At 40.6% G+C, this 23411-nt stretch overlaps 1 protein-coding gene across 1 annotated transcript; it reads right to left on the reverse strand.

Annotated features, from left to right (window-relative positions):
* Positions 1–342: 342 nt before the first annotated feature.
* On the reverse strand, positions 343–23298 carry RRAGC (Ras related GTP binding C). The gene is made up of 7 exons (XM_049878862.1): positions 22977–23298; positions 20609–20812; positions 19441–19640; positions 17805–17919; positions 15525–15667; positions 10906–11054; positions 343–1878 (listed from the first exon to the last, which is right to left on the reverse strand). The coding sequence occupies exons 1-7, from the start codon at positions 23211–23213 to the stop codon at positions 1727–1729; spliced, it is 1200 nt and encodes a 399-aa protein (XP_049734819.1). The 5' UTR covers positions 23214–23298; the 3' UTR covers positions 343–1726.
* Between the last annotated feature and the right edge of the window lie 113 nt (positions 23299–23411).

The raw sequence follows: 23411 nt of genomic DNA on the forward strand, positions 1-23411 counted from the left end.
GCTTGGGTATAATGCATCAGTTATGCAAGACCTTTGATATTCCCCCAGCATGAGTGAGATTTGTTGGTATGAAACATCACAACCAAAAATAACATTTTACCTGGGCCTAGACCTCCTACCCTAAAGCAGAAATCAGCCAGAGGGGATGCCTGGACACCAGGCCATGAAATTCCTAAACCAAGAAAGAACTTTTAAGTCCTGAAACATAAGGAATTCTAGCTATATGAGGCAGCAAAAAGAAGGCGGAGGGGGGAACAGATGAGAAAATGATAGGGTGCGGCAATCCAAAGTTCCATCACCCCACCCACCCACACCTTAGGCAAATAGAAAAACTGGTTTTGGAGTAAATACATTTATTGATACCCATTTTATATAGTTCAAGGAAATAATCTATAAATATAAAAGCATTTTTCTTTTGGATATCACCATGGTCCATGTAAATACTCAACAGTCAGGATCATCTGCGGGAAGCACTCCAAGTCACACTGTTAGATTTACAGACCTGAATATACATATTTCATAAAACAGTGGCACTTATGTACTCAAGGGGTCCAGTGGCTTTGGAATATATGACTATTAGGCATGTGGAGTAAAAATAATGTGTAAATTTAAATCAACGGAAAGGGTATCAACCATCAACAAAAAAGAAACAATTAAGAATTAATATCCTAGGCAAAGAAAGTACCACAGTTGACACTTGGTGTCAGAATACTGGAGACAGTATGTGAAACAACACATGTTGTGGCACCATGTGCTCGCTCCAACTCCCAGTGGACAGTTTCACCAGTGCCTTAGGGTCATTCATGGTCAACAAAACAGCAATTCTGAAGGAATCTCAATAGCTTAGAATAAAAGGTATACAGCGGCTGATGACAAGATTAAAGAAGAGTGATCTATATTTCAATGACATAAGGAGTTTCTCCCCTAGAAGGAGAAAACCGGAGTGGGAGGATTCTTTTTAACTTCCTGTTACATTGATAATGATCATTTATCCAACGCAACAGAAAAAACCCGGATAGGAGGTACCCAAAAACACAGGTCCAAGATTTTCTTCAGTTTCGGAGTTTTTTCCTTAACATTTCCAAAGGAACTAACGCAGCCACTGTTGAGCCTTGCCTTCCAGCTGATGCAGCATAAAATTTTCTCTCATTTCTTCAGTAACGAATACAGGAATGTCTTTTGCTGCAGCCAGACTACCTGTCTTCTGAGTTAGCAAGCAAATGCATTTAAAAGGTCTTAGGTGTGCAATGTCCAAAATTGAAATCTGAGAGGCAGTGTTAGAACTTAAGCGAGGCAGGAATTTTAAAGACTACTCAAATGAAAACCTAAGTGAAGCATATAAAAATTCAGTTTTTTCTATTATTCTCAACTGGTAATTGATGGTGACATTCCCTGGCAAAGGTAGGTAACCGGTGTCATCTCCAAGTCCAAAAGAGCCCAACTAGTAAAGCAGGACCCAAAAGAGGGGAAAGACACACTTGAGTTCTGTGGTCTCTAGAATTCTTTTCTGCCATGTAAGAAAAAAAAAAAAGAGAGAGATAGTAGCTTCAGTTGTACACCACCGGTTGAAGGGGGTTTCCATCCAAATGAGAAACTCTACCCCTTGTCTCTAGTGGGACAGGCACCAGGTTCCCACAAGCGGCAGCTCCCTTGTGCTGTAGCACGTGACATCTGACCCTGGAGTGAAGAGCAAGCTGGCACAGAGCCCCAACCACTGGGGTTCAGGCTAGATGGCATTTCGTGGTGTGCCATTGTGTGTCAACGTTTTCAGGCTGGGCGCACTGGTCTGGTGGCCACAGCTCCTGTGAGAAGTCACGCCCACCTCAAAAACTTCATGAATAGCTTTTCGGAAACAGTGGAAGTTGTAGTCTATTAAACCTGTAAGGGAGAAAAAGATCAGGCATCCTGAATGTCAACTGTGGAATTATATATAAGAAACATGTGGTGACAGAAAAAAATTGATGTGTCTACAAAAAAAGATACACCCAATTGAGGAACTCTCTATGTTGGACACACGATAAAGCATATACTCAACATTAGCGACACTGGTTGCTGGGAACTGGCAGGGGACATGGTAGACAATAGGGCAGGAAAGGTGATTAGACAATAACATACACCACTAGATTTCTGCGTATACGCTCTCATACTATTCATTTAATTGTTAACAAACAGCATGTATTACTATCACAATTACAAAAAAGTTGGCAGCAATGACCAGCAGGTAGAAATCGCTAGAACGATCATGTTCATGTATCCACAGAAAAAGACTGGAGAGACTCAGGCAGAAAAACAGAGTCCAGGTATTTTCAGGTCAGGCCCATAAAGGGAAAAGGCCCTGGCAGTGGAGGGTCTCTCAGAGTCAGCATTGTGTCACAGGGTTCTAAGGCGGCATCTGGGGCCTCCAAGATCTGGTGTCTGGGGCCACTGCCCAGAACACACTGAAACAGAAGGATGTCAACAAACTGGGGCCCTGGAAAACCAAAATGGCCCAAGCATTGTTATTGCTTTTGATACTATTTAACAGATGAGGAATTTTTTAAATTTAAACACACTTCTGTATAAACACAAATCATAACAGAATCAACTATCACTAAAAACTTAAGTTTCAGTATGTTTATCTAGTAAAAAAAAAAAAATTCTTTTTTTTTTCTAAACAAACTCCTACTATCTGGACATCTCAACTCCTGGGGGGAAAACGTTCAGGGTAAGAACAGGTAACACATGAATGATTCTTCAGAACCTAGAAATGGATACAAATAAGAGAGGCCCATCTGAATGATGTTACAATTTATCAGAGTTACCTAGTGTTGAGAAGGATTGAAAAACTAGAATCACTCAAGGGGAAAGTAAAACTAAAAAGCCACTTTCCTCCCTGTGGCATCCTTCCGGAACAGTAACTTAGGCACAGGAGTTGGAAGAGGAGATTGGCTTCTTTCTAGCCTGGAGGAAGAGTGCTAGGGCATTCTGGACTGGCAAATCACGCCCCGCCTTTCACTCTGTTCTTGAATCAAGGTGCAGGTATGCTTGATAAGTGAAGGATGAACTGAATAGGTGAGCAGGTTGATAAAGAGCCTATCGAATGGTCAGTTCTGGGTCAAGCGATGGTGGGGTTAGCATAACTATGGGAATGAGCTGAAAATCCAACTCAATTTAAATATGTATACATAATACTTTTATCATCTTTCGGGGAAGAGCGAAGAGGCTTTTCTCTTCCCCCTGCATACCACCAACTACACACACATACACAAGTCTCCCGATCTTTGTTCATTCTCACACTTGACTATCAGCAAAAGCATTCTCCAGACTCAAGTCCTAAACACCCAAAATAAAAATACAATGTTCCTACTTGTTCAAATCCTTGGGGATGTAATGAGGACTTCTGTCCACTCTAAATATTGGCTGTAGTTCTAAAGTAGCACATAAAAATCATTTCCACATACAGGGCATTCCCACAGAGGGAACAGGAAAGCTACCTAAAACTACTCACAACATGGATACTACCTGCCTTATTATCACCAACATCTTTCTTCCTGCCACTTACCACCTATTGTTCAGAATCAAAAAGTTGCTGTCTCCAAAAATGCATCAAAATAGACACCAGAAGAGAAAAAAGAAAGAAATGTTTTAGACTTCCTTCCTTATACTTATTTTATAATTCAATATTGTTTTTACTCTGAATTGTTTGGGGGTGGGGGCCACCTTAATCTTTTCAGTGCTTAGTACAAAAAGTTTTAAATGCACCCTGGCTCCATAAGGAAATACAGACTAACTTCAGTAATTAATCCAAGTAAAGCAATAAGGAAATGTCTTAGTTATCTAGTGCTGCTATAATAGAAATACCAGAAGTGGATGGCATTAACAAAGAGAAATTTATTCTCTCATAGTCTAGGAGGCTAGAAGTCCTAATTCAGGGACACCAGTTTCAGGGAAGCCTGTCTATCAGTTCTGGGGGAAGATCCTTGTCATCAATCTTCCTCTGGTCTAGGAGCTTCTCAGCACAGGAACCCTAGGTCCAAATGACACACTTTGAGCCCAGCGCTGCTTTCTTGGTGGTATGAGGTCCCCCTGACTCTCTGTTTGCTTCTCTTTTTTATATCTCAAAAGAGACTCACTGAAGATACAGACTAATCTTGTAGATCGAGTTCTGCCTCATTAACGTAACTGCCTCTAATCCTCCCTTATTAACATCACAGAAGTAGGATTTACAACACATAGGATAATCGCATCGGATGACAAAATAGTGGACAATCACACAATACCAGGGATCATGACCTAGCCCCCCAGATATTTTGGGGGGACACAATCCAATCCATCATAAGTGCTTACAGGGTGCAAGGCACTGTCCTAGGTTCTGAGGATATGGCAGGGAACAAGATAGCAAAGTCCTTGCCTTCTGACCTGGAACTAAGCCGTTCACGGAGACAACCTTTCAGCCAAATAATAAGCCCAAAAAAACCAAACCCGCTGCTGTTGAGCAGATTCTCACTCATAGCAACCCCACAGGACGAAGCAGAGCCGCCCCATAAGGTTCCCAAGGAGCAGCTGGTAGATTCGAACTGCTGACCTTTTGGTTAGCAGCCAAACGCTTAACCACTGGTGTCACCAGGGCTCCAAACAATAAACAGGCCCATAAAATAACAACACTTGAAAGGAACGTTCTAATGCCCTTAGAACAATTATACAAGATCAAAAGGGCAAAATCTGCCCAAAAACAAAGATGAGAGGGCAGAAGGAAAAGAAAATCAGGACGAAAGGAAATGGGGAACCCAGGGTAGAATTGGGGAGAGTGCTGGCACATTGAGGGGAATGCAATCAATGTCATGGAACACTTTATGTACAAACTATCAAATGGGAAACTAATTTGCTCTGTAAACTTTTATCTAAAACACAAAAAAAATTAAAAAAAAAAAATCATCTCCCAGCCTTCTTTGAAGTTAAGTCTGGCCACGTGACCAATTCTGACCCCTGAGATAAGTGCAAGTGTTGGGGGTCTTCTGTGAGGTCTTCTTCAAAGGAAGAGGATGTACTCTCTCCTCCACCCCTGTCCCTTCTTAATGCTCACAACATGGATGAGATGGCTGGAGCCCGAGGAGAGTCATTTGATCATGCATTGACGTCAAGACTAGAAGCCAGTGCTAAGAGTGACAGAGCAGAAAGAGAAACCCTATGTCCTCAAAGAAACTGGAAAGCTGCGTTAACTGTCCCAGACTTCTTTGATGTGAGATAGAAATAAACTTCCACTGTTATTTAGGTTCGCAGCCAAATCTAATCCAACTGGTAGACACTGCTTGAAATTTTTTAACTAGTTCAGGTGGTGTTGCAGTTAAGAGCTCATCTACTAGGCAAAAGGTCGGCAGTTTCAATCCACCATCTGCTCTTTGGGGGCCCTACAGGGCAGCTCTACCCTGTCCTATAGGGTCGCTATGATTCAGAATAGACTTAATGGCAACCGATTTGATTTCTTTTGTTTGTTTTTCTGCAGGGGGAGGGCCATTCAACTAGAGAGCAGCCTCCTCAGTCGTAACAGCTGGACATCATATACCCATCACAACATTCTGCTAGACCACAAATGTGCAATTTGACTGTCACCCTTGGCCGAATTAACATCTCTGGCATCTAAGTTTTCAAATCACTCAATTCACATTCAGGCCAAAACAAAATATTAAAATACATTGTCTGGCCCTGCTTGAACATGGTGTGATTTTCAAAAATTTATATTTGGTTTGACAAAAATCAGTAAGTCCTTATGGAACAGTACTACACAAAGGCAACGATGGGTCAAAATAAGCAGCACATATGGTTTATCCCTTTAAGGAGATGCTCCTACCCACCAAACTCACTGCCAGTGAGTCGATTCTGACTCACAGTGACCCTCTAGACAGGGTAGAACTAACCCCACAGGGTTTTCAAGGCTGTAAATCTTTACAGACTCAGACTATTATCTTTCTCCTGTGAAGCAGCTGGTGGATCTGAACCACTGACCTTTCAGTTAGCAGATGAGCGCTTAACCATTCCACCACCACTGCTCCTTAAGGAGATGCTAGCTGGGGCATAAACCAACACACCAGAAACAAGTCAGAAACCACTTAATGTCAAATTGACTACAAATGAGAAAGAAGCCCAGCGAAGGGAGAGCCAAGTACAGGACAAATGTATCCAATGGAAGTTTCATGGATGAGGCAGAACTCTGGGATACAGGCAAGATTTGCCCAGACAGGAAAGAGGAGCAAAATTGACTTGACAATGAGAACACAGCACAGGTGGGGGTAGGAAAAACACTGGCCTCACTGGAGCACGGCTTGGAACCAGTTCTTTCTGGCTGAAACGTCTGCCAAGAAGGGGCATTTCTAACAAGTTCCCAGGCGATGCTAAATGCTGCCGATTAAGGACCAATTCTGAGAACCAGCAGTACAGCAGTGGTTCTCAAATTTTATTATACATACAAATCACCTGGAGATCTTGTTAAATGTAGATTCTGATTCAGTACGTCTGGGGTGGAAACGCAAATTCTCTGCAGAGGTTCACACCAGAAGGCACCAGTTCAAAAGCAAAGACTGAAGAGAGAAGCATGGAAGAATTCGCAGTAGGAAGCACTGAGAATCTAGTCTGAGTAACTAGGTTAGAGCCAGATTAAAGTGGTCCTTAATAGTCAGGAAAAAAACAAACTATAAAGAAAAAGTTTTGACAAATTCAACTACACTAAAATTAACTTCTATGAAAACTATGAAATAAAACTGACTATTAGGGAAACATGAACACTGACCAGAAATAATTGCTCATTTTTTTCAAGCTTATTAATGGTAATATTATTTTTGCACTGGGCAAATCTGCTGCAAAAGACCTCCTTAAAGTATTAAAAAGCAAAGATGTCACCTTGAGGATTAAGATGCATCTGACCCAAGCCATGGTATTTTCAACCTCCTCATACGCAAACGAAAGCTGAACAATGAATAAGGAAGAATGAAGGAGAATTGACACCTTTGAGTTATGGTGTTGGCAAAGTATACTGAATATACCATGGACTGCCAGAAGAGCTAACAACTCTGTCTAGGAAGAAGTACAGCCAGAATGCTCCTTAAAAGCAAGGATGGTGAGACTTTGTCTCACATGCTTTGGACAGATTATCAGGACGGACTGGTCCCTAGAGAAGGACATCATGCTTGGTAGAGGGTCAGCAAAAGAGGACCCTCAGCAAGATCTACTGACACAGTGGCTGCAACAATGAGCTCAAACACAGCAACGACTGTGAAGATGGCACAGGACTGGGCAGTGTTTTGTTCTGTTGTACACAGGGTCGCTATGAGTCGTTATGCTTTTAAAAGAGCACCATTTTCTAGAGATACCTATGAAAATCTGCATAGACAAAATGATTTGCTTCAAAATAATACAACAGGCAAAGAGGAATAGAGATGAAATAAGATTGGCTATGACTTAGGTAATCGTTAAATCTAGGTGATGGGTACAAAGGGGTTCATTACACATTTTCTCTACCTTTTTAAAAATATATATTTGACAGTTTCCACAATAAAAGGTTAGAAAGTAATCTATGAGAGAGTGAGCACACATGAAACCAGAGTGAACATGTTAATGACTGCTGAAGCTGGGAGGCAGGTATGTGGACAGTCATTGCGTTGATCTCCCTATACTTTGGTACGTATCTAAAAATTTTCCTAAAAGTCTAAAAAATTTCAAAAAGATTAGAATGAAGAAAAATAAAGAACTCCTAAGAATCAGTAGGATACCCTGGTGGCATAGTGGTTAAGTGCTACTGCGGATGCTAACCAAGACGTCAACAGTTCAAATCCACCAGACGCTCTTTGGAAACTCTATGGGGCAGTTCTACTCTGTCCTATAGAGTCGCTATGATTCGGAATCGACTTGAGAGCAGTGGGCAGTGGGTTAGGAATCAGCAAGAAAAAGATAAAGGTCTATGAACAGGTAAATTACCAAAGAAATCTGAACAGTCATGAAAAGATGCTTGCCCTGACTAGTAGTTAAAGAAGTAAAACTTAAAACCAAATGAAATAACGTTTCACACCTACCAGACTGACAAGAATTAAATGATCTGATAACATCAAGCATTATCAAAGACGTGGTGTGACAAGAACTCTCTCATCCAGTGCTGCTAGGGGTGAAAACAGTAAGCCGCTCTGAAAGCCGTCTGGCAGCATCTGATAAAGTTGAAAACGTATATACGCTATAACCCAGAAATTCCACTCCGGAATACATACCCTAGAGAAAAGTCTCCGCATGTGCAAAGGCAGACTTGTTCACGAATATTCGCTGCAGAACTACTGTTAATTAAAAAAAAGAATCTAAATGTCCAGCAACAAGAAAATAAGCTGTGGAACATTCAACCAATAGAATACTGCATGGCAGCGAAAACGGATGAACTAGAGCTACATGTTCTCAATATGGGTAAGTCTCAAGACCATCTTTGAATGGGAGGAAACAAGCAAGTTGCAGAAAACTTGATTTTGATACCGTTTATATAAAGATACATGACACTTTATATAAAGATATACAATACCCTCGTGGTGCAAAAGAGCTATGGCTGCTAACCAAAAGGTCAGCAGTTCAAATTCACCAGCCACTCCTTGGAAACCCTATGGGACAGTTCTACTCTGTCCTGTAGGGTCACTATGAGTATGAATCAACTTGACGGCAACAGGTTTGGTTTAGGTTTATACGATACTCTACACTGCTCAGGGATAGATATAAAGAGAATAAATTGTGCATGGGAAAAATAAAACACTAAATTCAGCATAGCGTGAAAGAAGGGATTTCAACTGAGAGAAATACACAGAGGACTTCAACTCTATTTGTAACGTTCTATTTCTTGAGCTCGAAAGTGAATACATTTTCGTTTCATCTACAATATTCTGTATACCTGAAATATTCCACTAAGAACTCAGGCAGATGAGAAACTAATTTGCTCTTTAAACCTTCATCTAAAACGCTATATACATATATAAAAATTCAGGCAGAAGAGCTAGGACTTGTTACAGTAAATAACAGAGAGCTACCACAAATCCTTTAGTGATTAAATAACATGATAAAACTAATTTGCTGAAAACCAGTCTGCCTCTGAAATAAAAAATGATACATACTAGACCCTCAATATATACTTGCTGCTACAGAACCAAGTCTACATGAACAACGACATCACATACCTTGAGACTGGATGAACTAGATGATGCCTGGCTACCACTACTGACTGTTCCAACCAGGCACTCAATTAGAATGGGATACAATAGAATGGAGGAAAAATGTGGAACAAAACTCAAATTCCTAAAAAAAAAGGCCAAACTTACTGAACTGGTAGAGACTAGATAAACCCCCTAGACTATCACCCTGAGATCTCTTTAAACTTGGAACTCAAACCACTCCCAGAGGTCACCTTTCAGTCAAAAGACAGACTGGCCCATAAAATAAATAATATCACCCATGAGTACTGTGCACCTCAAAATAATCATCTAAATGAAACCAAATGGTAAACAGTTACCCTAGACCAAACATGAGAAGCCAAGGAGGGGCAGGGAAGGTAGATTAATGGAAACAGAAAAACCAGAATGGAAATAATGAGAATGCTGATATTGTGAAAAATGTGAGCAATGTCACTGAACAATATGTATAGAAATTGTTAAATGAGAACCTAATTTCCTGTGTAAACTTTCACAAAAAACACAATAAAATTATTATCTTTTAATATGTATATATATACTTGCTGAATGCCTGTATAGTATCAAGTAGGAAGTTATTGCAATACCACAGGCCTAGAGAGAAGATGACCTAGACTGGAGCCACTGACAGTAGAAATGGAAAGGAAACCAAAAAAATAGTTCCAAGGGCCCCTTCAGCAATTAACAGGATTACTTGACTATAAGCCATCTCAGCTTGGACACACAAAAAATGGGATCACTAGAGAGAGAAGCAGGTGAGCCAGGAGGGTCATGAAATAGTAAAATAATTAATCAGTTTTTGACACTATGGACAAGACAACAAAACATCTAAGTGAGGATGCTGTACTAATAACTCCAAACATGAGACTGGCACACAGGCCCAAAAGCTGGAAATGTGAATTTTTCTATCAGTCTAATAGAGAAGATTAGCCAAAGCCATGGATTGAATATGCTGACCAGGAGAATGAGAATTAGTAAAGAAGTGAGCAGAAAGATTTGGCTCTGAAGAACACTCATGACTGAGAAAAAGAAAAACAGAAGAGGTGGCCAAAGAAACAAACAAAAAAACACTGAAGGTTCAGCTTTAGGGAAGCAAAGGGAAAAGAAAGCTTCAAGAAAGGAAGAACTGATAGGGTCCCCTGCCTCACAAGACTCAAGGGGTTGTGGAATGAGAAACGGCCACTGAATGCAGCCAGAAGGTAACCTGGTAACCTCTCAAAAAAGGTTCAGTAGATTGGTTCAGAAGGAACCAAAACTGCAGGTGTTAAACAGGTAATGAAAGGATCTGAAGTAAGAAAAACCAGCTGCCACTATGTCGATTCCAACTCATGGCGACCCCATGTGTGCAGAGTAGAACTGCTCCACAGGGTTTTCAAGACTGTGACCTTTTGGATGCAGGTTGCCAGGCCTACCTTCTAAGGTGCCTCTGGGTGGGTTCGAACCACCAATCTGTCAGTTAATAGTCGAGCACACAACTGTTTTTGCCACCCAGGAATTCCTCTGAAGTAAGAGAGGCCAAAATAAAAAAACTTAATTAAGAAAAAAAAAAAAAAGGACAAAAGAAAGAAAGAGTCTGGACTATACAAGGGAAGGGGTAAAAGTAGTTAGAATTTTTTTTTTTTCAAGTAACCATGTGTCTAACACTGCGGTATTATTGCCTGTAGTGTTCAAGGGCCTAAAAAATTATGACAAATTATATAATAATTTTTTTTAATGCCGTTACCTTTTCTTTCAAAGCTTTCTTCTCTAAGAATGCAGACCAGTGCCAAAAATTTAGTCACTTCCTTTAAATAAAGGACAGTTGTATTATTCAGCTTGATAATTGCCATAGATTCTTTGTCATAAGCACTTCCACTTCCATCTTCCTTTAACCTATTTTAAAAGAAAATATTTTTCATTTTAAGTTTCCCAGCTAAGCATTTTGTTACACTTAACTTGCATCTAAACACGTCTTACTACCCAGTTTCCCAAATGAAAAATGAAAAATACCGGCTTAAATCCATTGGAACAGAAGTTGTCGTTTAGGTATAGGGCTGCCAAACAGAGTCTCAGGGATTCACGGTAAAGGCAACAATAGCAAACGACTCCTTACGTATCCTTTCCTACTACAGATAATCAGGCATTTAGGGAAAAAAAGTGAAAACATATGTAGCTCTTAACCAGGGAAATGACAGCATTTCCAACATTCTGCCAGACGGGGCTACTAACCCTCTTAGATCACATTTTGTAGGCCCAGCTGAGGCCTCCTTTCTTTACTTCCTTCAGGTCACAGGTCCCTCTGTGACCTACTATCGCCTAAGTGAGATGCTGCAAGGCATAGTCTATATGCCAGATCCATTGCGTATTTTCTCAGAAAACACATTTTTGCTTCTTCACAAAAGCTGGAAAATTCTTAGACCACGCAAGAACAGTCCCAGCTAGAGACCAGTAGGAACTATGCTGAAATCACCTTTTAAGAGATAACGCACTCTGAGAGTTATTTCTGATGTACTCTTAGTAAAAGTATAAAGGTTAGACTTTTACTAAGAGTACATCAGAAATAACTATTGTTAGGAATAAAAAGTTGTCAGAATTGCCTTTTAAATTCCTTAAAACCCATTGCCGTCGAGTCAATCTCGACTCATAGCAACCCTATAGGACAGAGCAGAACTGACCTGTATGGTTTCCAAGGCTGTAATCTCTATAGAACCAGACTGCCACATCTTTCTGCCAAGGAGCAGCTGGTGGGTTTGAACTGCCAACCTTTTGGTTAGCAGCCAAGCACTTAACTTTTAAATTCCCCTACTCCCAGCAAGAAATACATGGGTTTTGGTGGAGTGGGGGAGGCCAGGATGTTAGCAGTAGTAGTCTTTGGTAGTGAAACAATGGCTTTTTTTTTCCTATTTTCATTTTTCTACATTTTCCTTTTTTTTTTTTTAAATGAATGTGGGTGGGGAGCTCATTTTGAAAACTATTCTCAACCTCCTTACACGTAGTTTGATCCTCACAGCAACCCTGAGAGTAGGAATTATTACTATAGCTCCATTTGTTGTTGTTGTTAGGTGCCGTGGAGTCAGTTCCGACTTATAGTGACCCTATGCACAACAGGAGGAAACACTGCCCTGTCCTGAGCCATCCTTACAATAGTTGTTATGCTTGAGCTCATTGTTGCAGTCACTGTGTCAATCCACCTTGTTGAGAGTCTTCCTCTTTTCTGCTGACCCTGTACTTTGCCAAGCATGATGTCCTTCTCCAGGGACTGATCCCTCCTGACAACACGTCCGAAGTATGTACCATGCAGTCTCACCATCCTTGCTTCTAAGGAGCATTCTGGTTGTGCTTCTTCTAAGACAGATTTGTTCGTTCTTTTGGCAGTCCATGGTATATTCAATATTCTTCGCCAGCACCACAATTCAGAGGCATCAATTCTTCTTCAGTCTTCCTTACTCACTGTCCAGCTTTCACATGCATATGATGTGCTTGAAAATACCATGGCTTGGGTCAGGGGCATCTTAGTCTTCAAGGTGACATCTTTGCTCTTCAACACTTTAAAGAGGTCCTTTGCAGCAGATTTACCCAATGCAATGTGTCTTTTGATTTCCTGACTGCTGTTTCCATGGCTGTTGATTGTGGATACAAGCCCCATTTAACCATTTTAAATCCTTTCTGGAACAAGTCAAAGTATAAGCTAAAAAAATATAAGAGGACTATACCCATTTCAAAGATGTAAAAACAGAAGTTCAATAAAAGCAAAGTAATTCCCTCAAGATCTCACACCCTGCCAAAGTCAGACTCAAACTTTCTAAAGTTGATTTGGTAAGGCTGAGTGGTAGGGAAGGAGGTGTCATCTGCTTTGAGTATGAAAGAAAACTACTTCCTTCTGACTGGAGAAGAGGAAGTTATAAGTGCTATGTGTTCTCAGCCTATAGTTAAAACTCCCCAAGTAGATCCTTGATTCTCTAAGCCAGTGCTCATAGCCAGCAGCTGTAAAGCTTCTAATGTTGAGCCAGCATATGACCTTGAATTGCACACTAACATAAGAAATATGAAAAGTGCATTCTAATTAAAGTTTGGACATTAAATTTGATTTCTCTGTGATTAACAAAATTAGGAATTAAAATATGCTAAGGACCTTAAAAAGCTTGCTCAGAAAGCCTTTCAACTGTAATATTTGCTTTCTATGTTTTAATAATTTTTAAGACTATTAGGAAAACGTACTTTTCTAAACCTCAGCCAAAATATGCCTGACCCAGTGCCGTCGAGTCGATTCTGACTCATAGCGACCCTATACAACAGAGCAGAACTGCCCCATAGAGTTTCCAAGGAGCGCCTGGTGGATTTGAACTGCTGACCCTTTGGTTAGCAGCTGTAGCACTTAACAACTACACCACCAGGGTTTCCCACAATATATGCCCAGGCACCACCATACTTAGTGGTAACCTGTTTCCGTCAATTCGAATCCGACTCACAGTGACCCCACAGTAGCATACACTAATGGCTGCCACCAAGGCAAAATGGAGTATAACATAGTATAACGAGGGACAAAATTTAACCTGGTAAGTCCTGAAACTATAAATCGAAGCATCTGTAGCAAATATTATGGGACAAAAAGTATACCAGTATCAACAAGAGATACCTTCTCTTTCTGTGACCCTGTGATACTCCACACTTTCATCCTGTTTACTAGGACACATGGAATACAGAAGGCTTCAAATCTTCCCTCATACTAATCTGTACTGACATGATCTGCAAATAAACAAGGGCCTAAAATACGAAAATTGCCATTAGTGAAAAAGAAGTATAAAAACTAAAAGAAATAGAGTCTATTAATGATATTAATGGTATTAAAGAATCCTTATACTTACAAAGTGAGTCTTACAGGGTCTGAAGGCTACTTCATGTATTAAATTAGAATTGCTGAAGTTATATGTAGTCTTTACTACATGTGATTATAAGGATCAAGTAAAAAGCAAATCAAACACACAAAAGTGCTTGCACAGATTACGTTAAGAAAAATGAAATAATGGACTTTTTTTCTTCCTTTTTATAATGTGCTTTATAATATATAATGTATCTTATAATATAAGAAAATGAAAATAAATTTTAGAACTAAATTTGGCTTTTTTAATTATAAAAAAGTTTGTAAGATTGTTTCTTTTAAAGAAAATGCAAATATTCTATTCATCCATTTTGTCAAATTAAGAATAGGGTACAGGAAACTTTACTGAATTATATAAAACAAAGACTATGTCTCACTTTCATTTTAGAAAAATTAAACCAAAAACAAAAACCCAAACCTGTTGCCATCGAGTTGCTTCCAACTCACAGCGACCCTGGAGGACAGAATCAAACTGCCCCATAGAGTTTCCAAGGAGCACCTGGTGGATCTGAACCGCCAACCTTTTGGTCAGCAGCCATAGCTCTTAACCACTATACCACCAGGGTTTCCATTAAACCAAAAAGGAGCATATAATCACAAAAGTGAAAACTGAATAGACAGAAGTGGAAGACAGGAAGAGATAGATAAAGAACAGGTAAGACATACCCATTCTCCTACTCAGAGGCAGCTAGAGAAAAAAACACTGACAAATCTGGCAGAGACCAAGGTGAAGTGTAGGGACAGACAGATCAAAGAGGTGAAACTTAGGGACAGACAGATGAAAGAGGTGAAACCATGAGGAAAGTAATGGCAGAGGACACAGGTATTAGAAGGCAAAGGAAAGCAGCTTGGGGATCCTAATGCTAAGGTATTAGGGGAATCAGGACTATTAGGGGATACAGAGGGCATTGCCTTTTGAAATGCCAGTAATTCTCCCAAGCTCTGGACTATTCTACAAAATCACTTGTTTGCTGGTGTTTATACATTTCTGCATAGAGTTTCAATAAATTACATAAAGGAAGAGCTTACATTTTAGAGACTTATTTTTGAACCTTAGATGTATAGATCAAATTTGTAACTTGTTTCCTTGCTTAAGATTAAGGACCCCTCCTTCCACAAAATCTGAAGATTAAATTAGGAATCAGTACTTACTTTGTTACACAAACCATTTTAAGTATCTATTTTCTTGCTTACTTGTTTGTTTTTGTTTTTTTATTTAGAAGGCACACTGCAAACCCCCTAAATACCATAATGGAGGGGAAGAATTTTCAGTGATAAATAAGCCCAGCACTAATACTTTTCAACTGCTCTTATCTATTCTCTCTGAAGGAGTTACATCCAGGAGCCCAACTAAGGAGAAATCACGCTCCCAACTGAAGCACTATGGTCAGGACAAGGCCACTTTATATAATCCTTGCCCCAACAAATTTGGCTTACAGTTTTCCATTTGTCTGAGATCTCACAGAAGTATGTATACAACTTACCCATATATACAAGATACATCAATTACAACATCAATCATGTCACAGCAAAGTTCATAAGACTGCATATCCACAGGAGAACTGTCTGTTGCAATGTAGATTTTGCTGACAACATCGAAAAGAAAAGCTTTCTCGATACCTGAATTCTTGGAAAAACAAAATTAGTGAAGTGTTCAGTTCTTTTAAGAATCATAACATGAAATTTCTCAAGGATCTTGAATCAATGAATAACATCCAAAGTCATTTTTAATTATACAATCCAATACCAAAAAACAAATGGTACTTGGTTGAGACATTTCTATTATCCAAAGAATGAAAGTGGAATTACTTCTCTGCTCTGATTTACTGACAGATGTAATTCCACCAAATTTATTTTTTCCTCCTATTTTATTTTGTTGTTGAGAATATACACAGCAAAATATACACCAGTTCAATAGTTTCTACATGTACCATTTAGTGACACTGATGACATTCTTTGAGTCATACAACCGTTCTCATCCTCCTCTTGAGTTGTTCCTCCCCCATTAATATAAACTCACTGTCCCCTAAGGTTCCCATCTAATCTTTCAAGTGGCTGTTATCGATTTGGTCCCATGTATATAGTTCTTAAAAAAGCTTAAGGCCCAAGGCAGACATCTTTTACTTATTAAGCTAAACTATTTTTGGTTTTAAGATGACTTCAGGGTATATTTTTGGTTTCAGGTTTAAAGATTATCTCAGGGCAATAGTTTCAGGGGTTCATCCAGCTTCCATGGCACCATAAAATCTGGAGAATTTGTAATTCTGTTCTGCACTTCTCCCCCTTTCATCAGGATTCTTCCAAAGAATCTACGATCAAAATGTTCAGTAATGGTAGCCGGACACCATCCAGTTCTTCTGGTCTCCTGGCAAAGGAGGCAGTTGTTCATGGAGGCAATTAGCCACACATTCCACATCCTCTTTCAATTCCTAAGGCTCCTTCTTCCTGTTGCTCCAGCTGAATAGAGACCAACTGGAGTGCCTTGGGTGGCCACTAACAAGCTCTGAAGCCCCCAGGCACTGCACAACAAACTAAGAGGCAGAACAGAAGCACTAAATATGGTATCATGCCAATTCACTAGGATGTTCCATGTAATCATGACCCTAAGCCTCCAAACCAAGAAGCCAAATCCTATAAGGTTTTTGGTTGTATATAAGCAGCCTCAGCAGCTACTTTTTTTCCTTTTTCTGTCATTGTTGTAAATCTATCTATCACCCAACTTTGCCAATCTGACTTTTTACAGGTGTACAACTTACTGACAGTAATTGGCTGTGCAACCCCACCCTCAATCAATGCAATATTTCCATCACTTTTAACCCCCATTTCCCCCTCCCTCCCGCCCCTGGTGGCCACTAATAAACTTTGTACTCTACACATTTGCCTTCTCTTGTCTTTTTACATAAGTGAAATTATTCCTTCTATTTAAATGAATTGCTTTCTAAGACATCACCAAAAAACTTTTAAAATTTTTCTCCAAAAATCAAGCCATGCTACATTTTCAATCATCTTTTCTTTTTAAAATAATCCATCTCTAATTTGAATGACCTTGCCACTAGAAAGGCTTTATATGGCAATTAGCAAAACATAAAGAGTTACAGCTCAACGTCAACATCTACCATAACTCAAAAGCCCAAAAGAGTCTACTTGGGAATAACCACACACTGAATCCTTTTTCAAAGCAATTTTTGGAAAATATAACCACCAAATTTTAAATTTATCGGACGGATGTCTTTTTTATTAAGCTGAATCCTCAAAACAAGAATGTAAAATATGATACAAGATTAAATTTAGCAAAGAAAGAAAAGATCAATTTTTCAACATGACCTCCAATAAGGCAGAGATTCCACCCACTGCTGTCGAGTCAATTCCGACTCATAGCAACCCTACAGGACAGAGTAGAACTGCCCCACAGAGTTTCCAAGGAGTGCCTGGTGGATTCGAACTGCCGACCCTTTGGTTAGCAGCCATAGCACTTAACCACTATGCCACCAGCGACCCTATAGGCAGAGATTAGGCTGAGTCGAATTCCCAAAACCCAGTTTTTCCAGTTACTACTTTCCCTTTAGGAGACAAATGTCAGGGAGATGTTTTCTAGTTAAGAAAACATGAGAAAATTTTTCATCAGTTAATTTTAAGACACAGTGAATACTAAGGAAAGAATTCAGAAAATAATAATTCTGAGCATTTTTTTAAGAACTTGACACCACAAACATATTCAATGGAAATGGAATCAAAAGCTATAACGAATTAAACGGCTCACTTACTGATATAAAGATATTTAATAGGTTTTCCAAGGTCGGCAGCTGTGGAATGAGTTTCTGTACCACCTTACTAAAGGCTTCAAATATTGAATGGTCATAGATACTAGTCAAATAAAAGCTGAAAAACACAACACAGTTTGATTTATTTGAAAAATACCTTTAGTTTAAAAACAACTATAATAATACATAAAATTTTAGGTTTTACAACACTTGACTTCAGTAAATTCAAATAAAGCCTCTTTATCTTGTCCACTATTCCCATCATTCAAGATGACAAAGGCCATTTCCCACCCGGCTTGTGGCTACCCATCCCTTCACTGCATTCCAACTGATGGCAACTGAGATGGTACCTAGGCACACATTTTCAGTTGCAGAAGTTTGACTATTTATCAAAGCCTTTGAAAACAGATCAGAAAAGCTTGGTTTTTCAAGTACATAACTGAACAGAGGCCAAAAATAAAAACCAGGAGAAAGCTCAGAAGAGATGCAAGACATTCATTACATAAGAATATAATTCAGATCTCTACTAAAATGTTACCTCCTCGAAGAGTTCTTTCCAGACCACCCAATCTAAAACAGTCTCCCTTTTCCCCAATTAATTTTTCTTTATAGCACTGATAAATACTTAAATACACAGTGTAACTTAGAATTACATTATATATTTATTCACCAAGTATTTTTCTTATGTCTCCCGCATCAGAATGTAAGCTCCATGAGCACAGAGATTCTATGAGTCTTGCTCATACCTGTAAGCCCGCTGCCCTAAGCAGTGCTAAATAAGCAAATGACTATAACTAATGCTTATAAAATTGATAAGACATATTAAGGTAGATGGGAGCTGATGCCCTATAGAGAATGGAATGCAAGTCTGGAAGCCTAAAACAATATGCAGTGGAGAAGTAACATCTGTGGTTTTAACAAAAGATATACCTGAGAGAGACCTTTAACAATACAAACAGCATGAACAACTCTACCTGCTTTTTTACTCAGTCAGTATGCATACTTTTCAGTACATATTTTACATAGCTGTATCCATTATACATTTATGTGCACATATTACAAAATCAGAAACACGGAATTGTGTATACCACACTTTCAAGGCAATTTTAAGATAACTTTCAAGGAGCTCACTTAAGAACCCGACCGCACGCAAGACAGGGCTTTATTCTAGATGGTAGAACGCTGAAACACGTAAGACCAAGATAACCCCCACAGGTATGAGGGAGAAAGAAGTATTTTAGTGTTTCCTTTAGGCAAAAAAGTTAGCAAAGTAAGAAGGGCCTACAGGACTTGTCAGGCATGGAAGTGGGTGGAAGCAGGAAGAACTCACAAGGCTTTAGGGTGCACAGGACATTTAAATAAGTCAAGCTTCTAGAAAATGGAAGCTGAACGGAGCCTAATCCGTAGGCCTGCTAAGACATCATAAAAGCTTGATGCAAAATTCTCCTGAGGTTAACAAGGCATAGAGACCTGTAGGGAATAAGGGAAAAGAATGGTGTGTACCAATGGGGTAGGATGCCCTGGAAAGGCACACAGATATGGGGTGAAGAGGATCAGGAGGATCCCCGTGAGTACTGGGGAACAGTGTTAGTAATGACACATTTTTCAGGGCTCTCGTATCAAACACACATGTTGTTACCTAAGATGGAGTTTTTCTAGCCCAGCATCTGCAAGGTCATCATTGGCCCTTTGATGAATGTCCCTCTGTGTTTCTATTTTGTGATCATCAGACAGACCATCAACTTTGTGAATAAAAACCTCAAAATTCATGTCTGGGTTAACTTTGTAGGCTTTAGAAACAGTAATGTGAAGTCTTGTTAAAGCCTCCATGTAGTCATCCTGTAAGTCAGAACAAAATAGTTTTTAAAAAGAAATCTTACAACAGGAATGTGTTAAGTAAGCCTCAAACCACCCTTTCCCCAACTACAGCAAACATATTATCCTAAGCATACACAAGCACTCAAACATTCTAATACATTAACTTATACCAATTAACAGCTCTTCAATTTCTCAATCACCAAATTAAATGACTGTAATTTTTAAGACTGATAATATAAAAAGAAAATGGGTATTTCTTCACAACAGAATTTTTTTCAAGTAATCCCAGCTCTGCCATTTATTAGGTATGTGACTTTGAACAAGTTGCTATGATCTCAGTTTACTCATCTGTAAAACTGGAATTACAGTACCAACTTCACAGTATTGTGAAGATCCAGTTAAATTAGATCATATATGTGAAAGCACCCATTACAGAGCCTGTCACTCAGAAAGCTTCCCTAACTAATGTTTAAGTTTATAAAAGGCATGCTTCTTAAGGACAGGGGCCATGTCCCATTCATCTGGGTACCTACTACATCCTAGGCCCTCAATAAATGCCTGTTGGGCTAAACAAAATTTGGGCAATTAAAGAAACTATTTAATATTTACTGACTCCATTCTCATATTCCTCCTTATATTATGGGCACTGATGGGATCTTTTCAGTGAATGATGTCACTACAATACCAGTTAATAACGTTCAGCAACAGCTACTATTCACCAATAAACGTGGAAAGCCAACGTTGGCTGCTTATTAATGAGGACTCTAGGATGTAAACCACATCTCCTAATCATCCGATATTTTATACTTGCACAACGGGCTTCCTGCTCCCAAAGCACCTCTGCAATTACACCCCTCTTGGCTGTTAGGGAATCTACTGGCAAAGAAATAAGCTTCAAGGAGCACATGATAAAGAAGATAAACATTTTCCTTTGTTTCTACATCTTTTGCCACCAAGGAAGAAAAGTAAGCATCATTATTCCTAGCTACCTGCGCATCAATGACATATATCAATGCTCCCGTTCCCCTGAAGATCATCTCATAATCAAAGGTTGGGTCAAAAAAGTCCATTTGCCCAGGAAAATCCCAGATCTGGAAATTCACAAAGGAGCTGTTGGAGATGTCGTCTTTATAAATCTTGTTGGTACTTTCCAAAAAGAGGGTCTCATTGGGTGACATTTTATGAAACACCACCTGTCAAAAGATAAAAAAAAAGACTTTTATTACTTTCTTAAACTTCAGTATCTAAAGTTTAAAATTCTACCCTTGGTTAACAAGATAATTTAAAGAATGATTCCACAGCAAAAATTTTAAAGGAGATAAAAACTTAATAGTGTACCCATTGCTACTCTCACCATCCTTTTAATTGTGACAGGAACGAACACACCAAATTACATTCTATTAAATCCATTTGGAACTGAAACTTATCTGCATTTTCTCTGCAATATATTCTGTATTTACCAACTTCACTGCCTGTCTGTTTTTTGTTAACCTGTATTAATTTTGTCAAAATCTGTTTTAAGATTATAAAAGCTTTATAGCTAAAGCTTAAGAAATTTCATTCATCCAAAAAATAGTCAAAATGGAAACTAACCTGGAATCTGCCCTCACTGAGTTTGCAGCCTTTTGGAAGAAATAAAACAAGGACAGTACTATAATAGCAGGTAGGAAGTGATAAATGTCAAGGCGCAGGGAAAGGAGGGGCACTTTGGGAGCTCACAGAGAAAAGGCAGTGACCATAAGAAGTAAACTATTAAAATCGATTGTTAAGAAACACAATAATCACAACCCATACAATCCTAACATAAAAGTAATTTTATTTGCTGAAAAAGAAAAATAGACAGTTACTCCCAATTTTAGCCAGTGACTAACAGAATTAAATTAAAATCAGTTTTCTAAAAACTTACCACAAATACACCTACATCTTACTGTAAAGGTGAAAAGCAAGGTAAATAGAACACAGTAGTAGCAGTCCAACAAATAAAGAACCAAAAACCAAACCCATCACCGTCAAGTCAATTTTGACTCATGGCGACCCTACAGGACAGAGTAGAACTGCCCCATAGGGTTTCCAAGGCTGTAATCTTTATGGAAGCAGACTGCCACGTCTTTTTCCTGCTAAGCGGCTGGTGGGTTTGAACCACCAACCTTTTGTAAACAGCCTGGCGCTTAACTATTGTGCCACCATGGCTCCTCAAACACAAAAGAGGGCTACTTTTCTAAAACATCGTACCTACGAAATATCACTCAGAGATATATTTTGGAAAGACTTTTGCAAATGAATGGAAAGGGTAAAAGACCAAGTGTCTAACAAGACTAGTTTTACTACCAGGTCACTCCATGTGTAATGGGGGTGGGCTGATGGAGGTCCAACTTGCCTCTATTTCCCCCTTACTAAAAAGTATACAGCCCTCCCTTCTTTCTTGACAGACTCACGTGGAAACAAATGGACTGAAGAACATCTGCAAAATATTCTCAAAGTCTCAAAAGATTTGTTTTTTAACAACACACACAGCGGGAATCACCTGCAGTTACCTTTCACCAGGCCACAAGTACTAAAACGGGTATACCAAAGCTAAACCAAATCCACCCTGAGTGGATTCCGACTCACAGCAACCCACAGGACACACAGAACTGCCCCATAGGGTCTGCAAGGCTGTAAACCTTTACGGAAACCGACTGCCGCATCGGCCCCCCTCCCCCGCAGGGCGGCTGGTGGGTTCGAACCGCTGACCATTCGTTTGCAGCCGAGCGCTTAACCACTGCGCCACCCAGGCTCCTTATAATAAGTATAATAGTACCCAATTCCCAATAAAGTCACAGTAAAGTCTTCTTCATACTAGTAGTAGACCAAGCACTACTGTGACCGGTGACTTTGTCACAACTCTTCCCGACGCTGCTCCCTGGGGGGGCTCAGCTGGGGATCCTTGCACACCCAGGTCACCTGAAGTGAGAGGAACAACAAAAAAAAAAGGGTGGCCGGGGAAGGAGTCCATGAAGTTCTGCAAGTTGGATCTGGAGAGTACATCTCAGTTTCGTAAATGACACAGGGTCTGGGGTCCCAAAAGGCGGAGGTCTCGGGCGGGGCCGCCGGGCACCTGCCTCCCTCCAGCCAGTTTCGCCTTCAGGGACCCACTTCGCCTCAGCTGACTTGGGCGTGTACTCACTCAGAGGTCGGGATCCTCGCACCGGGCCGCGCCTCGGGCTCTGCCCTCCCGAGAGGAGAAGAGAAAGTGCGCTGGGACAGACCTCTAGGCCACCCCCGGCCGCCGACCTCCTCGGGGGCCTCCCCCGCCCGGCGCCCACCTGAGCCCCGGGGAGGGGGAGGGGCGGAGGGGGCCCGCGCGGACCCGCTCACCTTCTGGATGGAAGACTTGCCGCTGCGCCGGAGCCCCATGAGCAGGATCCGCGGCTTGGAGCTGTCAGCGCCCCCCGGGCCACAGCCTCCGCCGGCCCCCGCCCCAACCCCGCCGCCTGCAGCTGCCGCCTCCTCTTCCTCCTCCTCCACACCGTAGCCGAAGTCCTTTGGAAACGAATCCGCTGCGCCGTAACTCCCGGCGAGGGGCGCATCCTCCGTCCCGTACTGCAGGGACATGGTGCTGGAGCCGCCGCCGCCCGCGCCCTGACAGGCCAGGCCGAGCCAGGCCGCCGCCTCCCCTGTCCGCCGCCGCCGCCGCCTCCCCCGGCAGCCGCCAGCACCGTCCGGCCCGCCCCCTAGAGCCGCGCTCTCATAGGCTCCGAGGCGAGGCCCAGCCCCTCATTGGCCGCCAGGGCTGCCACTCGGGAGCAGCAG

Source organism: Elephas maximus, chromosome 3, assembly GCF_024166365.1.
Source record: "Elephas maximus indicus isolate mEleMax1 chromosome 3, mEleMax1 primary haplotype, whole genome shotgun sequence".
Classification (NCBI taxonomy): Eukaryota; Metazoa; Chordata; class Mammalia; order Proboscidea; family Elephantidae; genus Elephas; species Elephas maximus.